At 40.3% G+C, this 12,606-nt stretch overlaps 1 protein-coding gene across 1 annotated transcript; it reads left to right on the forward strand.

The window, feature by feature from the left end:
• Positions 1–120: 120 nt before the first annotated feature.
• On the forward strand, positions 121–10,578 carry DFFB (DNA fragmentation factor subunit beta). Its single transcript, XM_075189991.1, has 7 exons — positions 121–354; positions 1,444–1,570; positions 3,523–3,711; positions 4,595–4,674; positions 6,716–6,886; positions 8,089–8,189; positions 9,629–10,578. Exons 1-7 carry the CDS (start codon positions 223–225, stop codon positions 9,846–9,848), a joined length of 1,020 nt encoding a protein of 339 aa, XP_075046092.1. The 5' UTR covers positions 121–222; the 3' UTR covers positions 9,849–10,578.
• Positions 10,579–12,606: the final 2,028 nt, after the last annotated feature.

Raw genomic sequence — 12,606 nt, forward strand, 5'->3', positions numbered from 1 at the left:
GGACTGGGCCTGTGCGCATGCGCCAACAGGACTATTTCTAGGCGCATGAGCCAACTGCACTGGTTCTCGGCGCATGCGCCAACAGCACTGGGTCTGGCGCATGCGATTCTCTCTCCTTGGCCAATGACTGGCGGGTTAGAAAGGCGGCGCATGCGCATCATGACCCTCTCGCTTGTCCCTTGCAAAACAATGTTACAGAGAAAGGGAAATGAATAGCCCGATATGGGCAGCAACACATCAACCCAGAAACAGATGAAGATTTTTAAAATAAGGACATTGAACAGCGAGAATAAATATGGCATAGCCTGCAGGGACTTGAGAGAACTGCGAGACAAAGGATGTAAAAAGTTCCAGGTGAGTGTAACTTTTATTACTGCATGTTACAGTGCAAAGCAGGTGCTTATTCATAGTAAGTTATAGGAATGAAACATTGTTACCATAATCCTATAACAGTGGTCAGGGAACTAAATTACCCCAAATGGGGTAAAAATGAAATTCCTGGGGGTAATGCTGCCGATTCACATGCTGTCACTTGGATTGTAGACCCCTTTAAATATGAAATTGCTGTTGTACCAGAAGAGCCTCAAGGGTTGGCAGAGGCACTTCTTGAGCTTCGATGCAATAATGAAGCACGAATTGCATTTGAAAACAAAGCAGATCTGTCATATTTTTGGATGTCAACAGCTGCAAAGGCATTCAAAATTGCACATGAGGAGGCAGTCAAAAAGTTGCTGCCTTTTGCAACAATCTACCTTTCTGAACAAGGATTTTCCACACTAACGAACATAGAAACAAAGCAGAGAAATAGACTGGACGCTGAAGACTGTATCCAAATTGCTCTGACATCAAAATGCCCCAATATTGATGCTCTCGTATCAAAAATTAAGCAACATCATTTCTCCAAAACCTGAAGTTTTGAAGTTGAAGCTTTCAAAGAAATTTTTAATAGATTGAATTCCAATAATTAATAATATATGATTTCCTTCTTTTCAAATCGAGGGGGTAATGTCGGTGTATCTAAATATATATTTGGGTAAAAGGTAAAAAAGTTCCCTGACCCCTGCTATAGCATCTCTGTGTATAATTGTAACAAGGGGCTTGTGCAGCGGAACAACTAAGGGATACTGAGACTTTCACATATTTATTTATTAATGTCATAACCAGTTGTATTGCTCTGGGATGTGACCACCCATTATAATGGTTTTTGATGTTTGTGTGTAATCAGTCATCTTTGGACTGTGCATAAAAGCCACTCCTATCAATGCTGTTTAGGGGATTTCTTGGTTGCTGTGTGTGTATGTTAGGGAATTTAGACTGTAAGCTCCAATGGGGCAGGGACTGATGTGAATGAGTTCTCTGTACAGCGCTGCGGAATCAGTGGCGCTATATAAATAAATGGTGATGGTGATGCCATGGAGTAACTAATTCTAGTTCTGCATTTAGCTGCCACCTAACAAGACCCGTGTGTGTCTGTATGACGATGGAACAGAGCTAAGTGACAAATACCTAAGGAATCTTCCAGATAACACAGAGCTCATCTTACTCGCCCCTGGAGAGACATGGAGTGGATGTGAGTAATGGTATCTTAGGTTGTCAATGTTCACTGCCCGATGTGGTGTACATTTATAGAGTATACTAAATGTGTCTAGAACCTGTCTCATTGGGGGAGATTCAATGCAACGCGACGCGCCTCCTGAACATTCCGCAGAGACATTCCGCGCTCTTACCGTCATAGACGGCAAATTGCTTTCTATTGAATCTCCCCCATATTGTAGTAATCTTAATATTTATTTACTCATGTCTCAATATTATGACCTTCACAAGTCACTCAGGCTGGCCTAAGTACTACCTGATCATAGCCAAAATCATAAATGTCTATTTATACACAAAAAGGGGCATATTCAATTGTTATTTTTCCGAACCGCGGAAAAACTAGTACAGTTAATACGGTAATATGTAGCTGGATTTCAGCTCGCGGCTCAGGGAGCTGCCAGCTGAAATCCAGCGAGTAAATTACCGTATTAACTGTTTTTCCGTGCACGATTACTGTAATAACAGTAATCGTGCGCGGACCGCAAGATTTTCTGAGTTTCCGCCGAGAATTGAATATCCCCCAAAAAGTCTTCATAGCACCATTGTGGGAATATCTGAGACATTTGAGAGATAACTGATTGTTTCAAGACTAAACTCCCCAAAGCTATAAATAGTATATTTAACAAGATGTCATTTGTTTTGAACAATTCAAAATTTCAAAATAAATAAATAATAATACTTAAACCATACAAAAAAAAACAATGCCATCTGGTAGTCAAATCGTCATGAAAAACTGAAAACAGCTACTTGCAGGGCACTACAAAGCTAGACGTACTTGTTTTACTTGGCAATAAGCAATCTATCAGCATGAAGTTATTTTTTGCATTTCATCTATACTGTATAGTGTTGCTTTTATTTACTTTGATTAATAAAAGTTCAAGACAGCTATTCCAGAATAGACGGAACTGGGGTCCATACACACACGAGCCAGTGATAGAATGTAGAGGGTGGAGAATAGGAGAAAATATTAGGGACTTGAGTGTTGGTGACTTGCTGATGTTCCTGCGTACAAGTCCCAAATTCTTGCTGTGGTATTGACATGTTATTTTTTTAAGTATACAAGAATGCACATCCTCTTCCCTAGTTCTCTGTTATTAATCAACACAGTGAGATAATATAACAGACCTGCAAAGCACTCTCCATTTCCACAACTCACTAGGTGGCGTAACTATAAGTGGATCATGCATTTGACTTCGCACCTCCCTGAAAACACTGCAATGGCTGCTATCTGTACTTCAATACTGTGATATGGCATGACTTTCTAATCATGTTATCAGCTCACTACAGACATGCAAATACTGGTAGCAGTTCCTGCTGATTTAGATGTGCAGTAATGCTTTAGATCAGGTCTGTCCAACCTGCGGCCCTCCAGGTGTTGTGAAACTACAAGCCCCAGCATGCTTTGCCAGTAGACAACCAGTTGATAGCTGGAAGGGCATGCTGGGACTTGTAGTTTCACAACACCTGGAGGGCCGCAGGTTGGACAGGCCTGCTTTAGATAGCTAAATGTTTCAGATACTCGTACCCAAATAATTGAAAAACTTATCTATATACCCAATGGAGAAGAGAGGTAACATCCGGTGGAAGCTATTTGGGTTGGGGTGATTCCTATATATAGTAAATTACAATACAAATTTGATCCAAACCTTTTATTACTGGTAAACAGCAAATGTATTTTTTTTTTATTTTTTTTAAACCTTTTGTTCTATATAATGGAGGTTACTATTCTTACTCCTTTTTATATAGCTTAAAAATACAAAATGATCTTGATAGTTATGTTTCACAATGGGCCACCATTGTTTCTCTGTATGAAATGTATATTCAGAAGTTATTGATACAACAAACTTGCCTTTTAATTTATGACACAATGAAGATACAGCACTATATGTAGAACCTGACCCAGTTTGTTTTTGATTTTGGTGCTAAAAGTTGTCACAGACATTGACCGGCTGCTGAACGCATTTTACAAGAGACAGTCAGATGTTACGGAGGCAGCAAGAAGTCTGTTGTCGGGCGAGCTGGCTCCCAAGAGACGGAAGATTCTTGTTGACTTTATTCAAAACCTCAATGAAAATATCTCGGCAGAAAGTCGTAAAGATGACGAGCCTTGGTTTGAAGGTTAGTTGAATCGTTAAACTTCCAAACATTGCATTCATATTGAATAATGCTTTTAAGTTACGGGGCTCTTACCTTAATCTATATATTGTGTTTCATAGGTGTCCCCATTTTTCTGCAATAATTCTTTACATGGAATGACTATATTTATAGAAAGCAGAGAATTAATTCAGGGACCTATTCCCTTGTTACAGGACAGAGGAAGATAATACCAACCTTTTGCTGTCTTGATTGAAAGTAGTGTATATAAACCTGAGCATAGGAAACATGAATCGAAAAGTATAATTGTTTTGTTTTTGTCATTGGCTAATAATGTAAAAATAATGAAAAAAACAAAAGCGATTTCCATTTGTTTGGGTAGAACGTAAAAAGTAATTCCTGGCTAAAATTAACGCAGCACCAAACCATGATAATAGATCTTAAAAGGAGTAATGTATTGGGGTTACAGTGATGATGGCCAAAAATACATTTATGGGTAGCAGTGGGCATCAGGCAAACCTTTGCTGGCTTATCCCGCTCTTCTCAAAACAGGGACAGCTGACTTTACTGTCATGTGACCTCCACTGCACAGATCATACGGCATAGCCGGAGGAGGATTAAGTGCACTTTGCTTTCCCCCCTTCCTCGGTGCGGCCTCCTCAAAGGGTGAAGGGCTGTGCACGCATGTTGCCCCTCACAGTTTTAGGGTAATCCCCCCCCCCCCCCATCATTCAAATCAACAAGTGACCTAGTACCTTATTATTATTACCATTTATCACCAATAAAACAGAAACGAAACACTAGTCCTTTTATTTCTGTAACACTGATGACATGATTGGTCTCTATATTTAAAAGTACTATACCTAAAATAAACGTCACTCATCCTTTTACTGTTTTTATCCGTTAGGCATAGAACCTCGGCATAAGAACAAGTCCAGTTACATGAAGTACAGCTGCGAAAGCAGGATCCGCAGTTACATGAAAGAGGTAACATAGAACCAGACCTAAAAACATAAATTAATAAAGTGCTTTTTGTGCCTTATGATTAACCTGTTCACATCAGACTGGTTGGGTACTGGATTCCGAAGACGTAAATGCCGACAACAGTTTAAAAGATATTGTACCCAGCGGCTGTAGAATGTTTTTTTGTTTTTGTTTTTTTTTAGCAAGGGTTCTACATTCTACAGCAGCCGGGTCCTCGCATTGCCCCCTTAATAACCTCAGCCCTTACAAGTGACGTAAATGTGACTGTCGGGATGTCCGTTTGTTTGAATTCTGGTGTCAGTATTTAAAAACGTCTAATTTTACTCATGTCGCCAATTACAAATGTCGCTTTTACGATATTGTTTAAACTGTTGTCAGCATTTACGTCTTCGGTGTAATGACTACCACCGCTCCAGACAGCTATGGTTTTATGACTAGTTATAGTGGGCCATATTCCTATGCAACACTCCTAGATTTAGGCTTGTAATGACAGGCTGGGACCCCAGAGGGATGGTGATGAACTCTTCCTGTTCGATCCATCAGTTTTGCACAGAATTCAATAGACTGCTTTGCCGTATATCTAGGATGCAGTACATCCACATCTGGGAACATCCAACAGTCACATGATCCTTCTGCAGAGATATATATATATATTGTAAAACTAAACCTACAGATAGTAGGTCTCCTGCTCATCCTCAGTTACAGGGGCAAAGGTGCTAGTCTCAGAGATTTATAATTATATATAAACTATTTTCCTATATTTGTATTTTTTTTTAGCGCAATTCAGTAGCCTCAGCTGTATTGGAGGCTGCTTTACTGGTACTACCTTGGAGGGATGACATCCCTAGCATTCCCCTGTAGTATTTTATTGGCACTATCAAGTACATATCTAGGACTTCCAGTTCTGGACTGTCCCGCTTTACTTGCCCTCTGGTCTTATCCAAGGTCATGGCAGAGCAGCTGTAGCAGCAGCTCATGATCATTCTGTAGAACAATCAGTGAATGCTCGATTCAAGTAGCTGGAAAATGAACATCTCGAGCTGCTCATCCAGACTCTGGAAGCCCATGTTGACTTTTATGCCATCAACCACCGTGGTGTTCTTGGGCGTCCCTTTCAAGATGTTGTCAGTGGATGTTCCATCCCGAGGACAAGGTTTGCTTGTTTCATTGTTAACCTGTCCTCTTCGGACCAACCCACGCTCAACCATCAGGGGCAGCACGGTGGCTAAATGGTTAGCACTTCTGCCTTAGAACACTGGGGTCATGAGTTCAATTCCCGACCATGGCCTTATCTGTGTGGAGTTTGTATGTTCTCCCCGTGTTTGCGTGGGTTTCCTCCGGGTGCTCCGGTTTCCTCCCACACTCCAAAACCATACTAGTAGGTTAATTGGCTGCTTACAAATTGACCCTAGTCTGTGTGTGTGCGTTAGGGAATTTAGACTGTAAGCCCCAATGTGGCAGGGACTGATGTGAGTTCTCTGTACAGCGCTGCGGAATTAGCGGCGCTATATAAATAAATGAGGATGATCTTTACCCATGAGGTAGCCGCTTTCAGGCAGTGCCACATGCACTACTTTCAGATCACGTTCCTTAAACAGATCTCTTGGCCACCTTGTAAGTCTCATCAAACGATTTTAAAGGGTGGATGGACCAGTTCCACCTGTTGGTATGGAGACTCTTCTCGTTCCTCATCTACCTGGTGATCACGATAGAGGTCAGGCTTCAGGATTGACAGCAGTTCCCAGTCACCATCTTGCCATAATGGTCTTTGCAAGACTCTACTCTTCCAAACATGATCCAGGAGCCGAGGGACAGTTACTTGGCTGTAATCACCTAGACATCAATCCTTGATGCTCAGGATGTCACGGTACAATTACTACCAGTGCGGCGACTTCTCTAAAACCATCAGGGGGACACCTGCAGCCCCATGAACTTCATGCACAGCATAATAATTTTGTTTAATAGCTTAAATCTTTTCTTTAATTCTGTACCAATCATGCCGTCCAGTTGGTAGGATATCCAATTTTATGTTTCGTTTCCTTAGGTGCAATGCTCGGCTGCAGCAGTAGATCCAGAAGTGAGAGATGAATACAAGAAAGTCACAGACACTCTGTCCGATGCACTGAAGGCTGTGAAATACAATGGATGTTACTTTGATAGGACAGAAGTGAAGACCAATCGTCTTTGTACTGCGGAAGGATGGTTCTCTTGTCAAGTAAGACACAGCGGCTGTTTACAGTACTACTAATGTTATTCAGCAAGATTTCAACCAATTAAAAAAAAAGAAAAACAAATGAAAATATTTTCCCCTATATAATAGCCTTAAATAAGATACTTATTCCAATAAGCTACAAGGGGAAAAGCCGATCTCTCCTGCTAAATATATCAAATTCACATGGACAAAAAAAATAAATAGTTATTTCCTATGAAAATAATGTACCCCAAACTTACAAATTGGACTTCGGGGAGAGAGGGAGAAACTCTCCAGCCATTGAGTAGTAAGGCGTAGCTTTATGTCATACCCAAGGGCCAAAGAAATAAAGCAAGACAGACTAACAAAGTATTTAGTGAAAGTTGAAGGAGGGCACGCAGATAAAACTCCTTTAAAAAATAACTGTTGTAACACAGAGATGCTGATAGATGGTGCACAGCAGCTCTCTCAACAATGCTGTTCATGCTCGGTTAATCCGCTTTGCCCCAAGGAAGTTATATCTCTCCGTATGCTGCGTTATATAAACCAAGGTCAGACAAAGTCACCGTGGATCTCTTACACAGCACAGGATTTGGTGCAGCATGCTATTGAAAAGGTGACTGCACTAACATGTATTTTTACTCACCCACATAAAATATGCTTTTCAAAAAAGAGCACCGTCTTGTGTGAAAGGTGCATTAGTCAGACAAGGCACGTAGCTGCAGGCCCAAGGCACAGATCCAATCAGTGGTCTCCTAAACCCTATGAATAATTCAATGGAAAACTATTATACAAAGAAGTGTGTAAGACACAAAATAACATCTGGTATAAATGATGCTGGGTGACCATTCGTTACAGACCTGTTAAATGTAAATGAAAATGTTCTAGTGCTTATTCTATATTACCCACCAACACCATACTAAGAATCTCCAAAATTAAAACCTGGTGGACATCTATGAAGATTGGTGTAAAACAAAAAAGGGGCGTTTCATGTAGCAACCAACCAATCTGCTTCTAAATGTCATTTTTCAAATGCAGGTAAGCCAATTAAAGGAACCTCCTCCCTGGTTGCTATGGGCAACACAACCTCCTCCTTTGTGCCTGATAAACGTATACCATCAGAAGATTTCTAGCTAATGTGCGGCTGCAGTGTGAAGCCACATTGTGAAAGATGGAAGTGTGTAATGGTACACGGATGCTGTGACTTCTCTCCATCTGTCCTGTAGGGTCCTTTTGACATGAATGACTGCACTTCCAAGCACTCAATTAATCCATACAGTAACCGAGAGAGCAGGATTGTATTCAGTACATGGAATCTGGACCACAGGTAACAAAACACAACAATGTGATATGTCCTAACGTGACCAATACATTCATTGTCAGGTTATTGATCCCAAGATAAATAGATCTCCAACTTTGTCATTTAACTGCCACTGTTTCACTTGTGAAGTGTAAACTACTTAACATTTTTCCATTTCACATTACAAATAATATTTGCAGTTTATTTAGGAACATGGTGCAAAGAACAATATCGTCCTGTTACAACTACCTAGTAACCAATGAAAACAAGCTGTTTACAGTTGAGTAATCACACTAGTGATTGGGTTGGTTATTGTTGTTCTGGGCACCTTAATAGCTGAAAAGAACTCTACCTGAAAGATTACATCCCTAAAAAGGTAGATACAGGCCAATCCTCACAGGATCGGTGACCACTGGATACAATAATGCTGTTCGGCCGTTTCGAATACTTTCAGCATGACTAAGACCTGTTCCTATAGAGTATATTGGCTCGAGTGTCTCAGCATATGGATACAATGGCCAAAGCCATTGATGAGGCCTTTCAGTCTATTGGGTAGTATTGCCCATGTTGTTAACCCAAGGAAACGTATGCCAGCTGTCAGGATTGTTCAGAGCATATCTGCTGTCACAGGACAGGAATTCATCACTTTGGCTGCTTCCTATGTCCAGAAAACACAGCGTGCAATAGCAGAGTTTCTTTGGCACAATAGAATGCAGGTGCAGAAAGTAACAGTACCCATAAATGTCTTATCAGAAGATTCCAATTATATCACTCACGTCCGTCACCCGTTGTAAGACTCGTCTCAGTTGGTAATGAATTCAGCAGCAACATATACCTACAAGTTAACCCGTGCATGATACTTATGCATTCTAGTCAAATCCAGCTACTTAAGGTGTTAAAAAGGTTCTTGTCATGCATTTGGGCCATAGCCCAGGCCTCAACCACTCCCCACTGTCACCCCCGGCAACCACCAACCACTCCCAAATGTCACTTCTCCTTCAAAAAATATATATATTTTTTTTTAAATCCTTATAAACACTTTTAGCAATTAACAAATTAAAAACATCTTAGTATACCAAATTTCAGCCCTTTCTGAATTTTTTTTCCCCACACACACTAAGAATTTAGTAGGTCAGTGTATAACTCCGCCCAGCAGGTGGCACTGCAGCTTGGTTTTATTTTTTACACAGACAGACTAACACACGCCACTAGACATTTATATTATAGATTGTAGATAGTGATCATTGATCTACATTACACAAACTAAATCAAGAGGCTCAGTAGTCAAACAACCACATAATCTGAAAGGCCCAAAGACCTGTATGTGATGTAAGGTCTCCATTCCACCACTGGGCAAAGCTTTGTTCAGCTTATGTTCTGATCTGCAAGACAGTCATTTCAGAAACGTGTCACTTTTTGTGAATATTTTTTTTTTTCTCTCCCCCTTCCATCTCAATTTGTTTTAGAATCGAAAAGAAACGAACCATTGTGCCATGTCTAACGGAAGCCGTGAAGGAGAGTAATGGGAGACAAGTCAATTGGGAGTATTTTTTTAACCTGTTGTTTACCATGGAGAACTTGAAACTGGTTCACATTGCCTGCCATAAGAAAACCTCTCACAGCCTGAGTTGTGACGACTCCATGATCTACATTAAGAGAAAGTCTCCCCAAAAGGTCATGAAATGAAATGCATCACCACACATTATTAATATCTTTAAATTATGTCATATAAAATAAAAAAAAATCCATGATCTTGTTTAGAGTTGGGAGCACAACAAAAAGTACATGTTGCTCCTGGACAAATCCGGTTGCGATACAAGGTGTGAAATGCATTTAGCACAGCGGCTAAGTGGTTAGCACTTCTGTCTTACAGCACTGGGGTCATGAGTTCAATTCCCGACCATGACCTTATCTGTGTGGAGTTTGGATGTTCTCCCCGTGTTTGCATGGGTTTCCTCTGGGTGCTCAGGTTTCTTCACACACTCCAAAAACATACTGGTAGGTTAATTGGCTGCTAACACATCCATTCACTTACATTTTCCATGCTGCCACTTTTTTTTATCTTTGGATCTTATTTTATTTTAATTGTGTCTTTTTAATTGAGCTTTTCGAACAACATAACCCCATCCAAGGCAGGGGTGCATCGTGGATTTTTAACAAATATATATCGTGCTGTTCTACAAGGATTTACTCGTTTTATAATTTATTTATCATTTTATAACATGAGCTGAAATTAGAAAATAAAAAGCAGCAGGTAATACATTAAGTTATAACTTTCATGATAGATTTTGTAAATCACTGTTACACCAATATTTGTGCTTATGTGGGAATGTACACTATATATTGTATTTTTTATATATTGGTATTATTTGCAGCTGGGCAGCTATCTTTAAGAAAATAAAAAAATCATGGTAAAGGGTCTCACTTCCTTGATTTTTGTTATAGTTCTGGTCTAAACCTATCATATAACCAATGCACTGATGCATTCATAGCTTTAGCTATAGTACAGTTAAAATAAAAAATTATTAATGGAACCGGATGTAGCAGAACTTTGTGGTTACTGAGGAGTCGAAATTGGACACTAGTTTAGCAAACTAAAGCACATAGGTTGGCATAATGTTTGTAGACTGCCAACAACCATGCTATAAATAGAAAGAAAAATTCTGGCACCTAAATAGTTAAATTAACTCATGTCTGCCTGAATATGAATTGGAGCAGTTTGTTAAAAGGACAAAAAGGTGAAATTCAAATACAATAGGGGCATTTCTGAAAATTGGAGCACAAGACCCTGTAGATTCCTATGTGGAACCAAAATTAGACAGCAAGTTTGCAGCACACAACAGATGCTGCCTAAACATTCCTCACCTTGCTTTAATGAAGCAGGAATCACGCAGCTCTTCTCCAATGGAAGATGGAAATTGCCATGTCTGCCCTGCACATCCCCCCTTCTTACCTTAAATACCCTGCGTGACCTCCCTGCATTGTGGGAAAGAGGTCACATGACCCAGAAGTCAGCTACTCCGAACGAAGATGTTTAAATGACCCATGGAGATTCGCCTGCTACTGTAAGTTAGCTCTTATGCAAGAGCTGGGACTGCAGGTGAAGCTCCGTCGCAGGAGAAGGATCGGCGGCCGCCTATTGGCCATCGCTGGATTGCAATCGCCAAGCTGGACAGAGTTTCAAAGCCAAATTGTGTCATATTGTGAATCACACAGAGGATGAAGGATTGGCTGCGAGTTCTTATAGTTCTACCAGTCCCCATTAGATATCAGAAAAAAAAAAAGGTAACGGTTTTCTTTGATATCTTTAACGCTGCCTAAATTCAACACAACACGCAATAGCTGTCACATTGTAACTTTTATTTGGACGGTTCATATTTCCATTGAAGTGTAAATCGATCATTTAATCTTTTGTACAATTCAATAAAGTAAAAAAAGAGAAAAAAAAAAAAAAAAGCATAAACATAGCACTGAATGACATTAACTCCACACTAGTAATAATAATATCTAAAAATACATATTACTGGCTATTATATGGATGCCAGTCCTGTGACAACATGGTGTAGTTACGTACGGTTTTAGTTATATGAATTATCCATTTTCTCCATGAGGCACGTACTCCGGGGCGGACGGACAACCTTTGCTGAGGAAACGCACCAGGCTTGGTGGGAACTACAGGTCTCAGCATGCCCTGCCATATCCAAGACTGTCCCTGTAGTTCTACAGCAGCTTAAGAGTCTCAAGATGCCTTCGATTAAAGCAACAGCTTCCAGGGGCAGAGTCGTTAACGTAAGGTGTAATTCACCAGTAGCGGCCTAGACCAGTGGTTCACAAACTGTGCGCCACGGCGGTCTCACAAGGGTGCCGTGGCCAGGGCCAGAGGTAAGCAAGGCATTGGACTACTCAGTAATTATTTTGGCTTATGGATACCCTAAGGCCACGAACTGAGAAAGTTTGGGATCCACTGGCCTAGACAAAGGATGCCCCATGTCCGCTTTACTTCTTAAAAAGGACCCAATAAACCAAATCTGCAAGACACATTATATATAGAAGTTTCGAGTACCATACACACATTTCATGAACTTATATTTACAAAAAAAAAAGCTGCAATTGACATCTCTCTATGCACACCAAGCATCCTGCCTGTGAGCCTACTGAAGGACACTACAGGCAGCCTCAACGAGTCTACATGGACGGGTGCATGAACAGCAAACTGCAAGAGTACATGTAATGTCAAATACAATCATTCCTTTTAAAGTAAGGCAATTTGATGAACGTGAATGTTACAAGAGGCCTTTGCGTATTGGATAAAATTAGTATTTTTAGTTTAGTCGCCCTTTTCATTTTTTATTATTCTTCTTCGGCCTACATTAAATTTGCGCTTTATACAGCTAGTTTTCCTCCTTGATAATTATGTTTTGATAAATTGCTTTGGTTACGAAAA

This window comes from Mixophyes fleayi, chromosome 11 (assembly GCF_038048845.1).
Source record: "Mixophyes fleayi isolate aMixFle1 chromosome 11, aMixFle1.hap1, whole genome shotgun sequence".
NCBI classification, from domain to species: Eukaryota; Metazoa; Chordata; class Amphibia; order Anura; family Limnodynastidae; genus Mixophyes; species Mixophyes fleayi.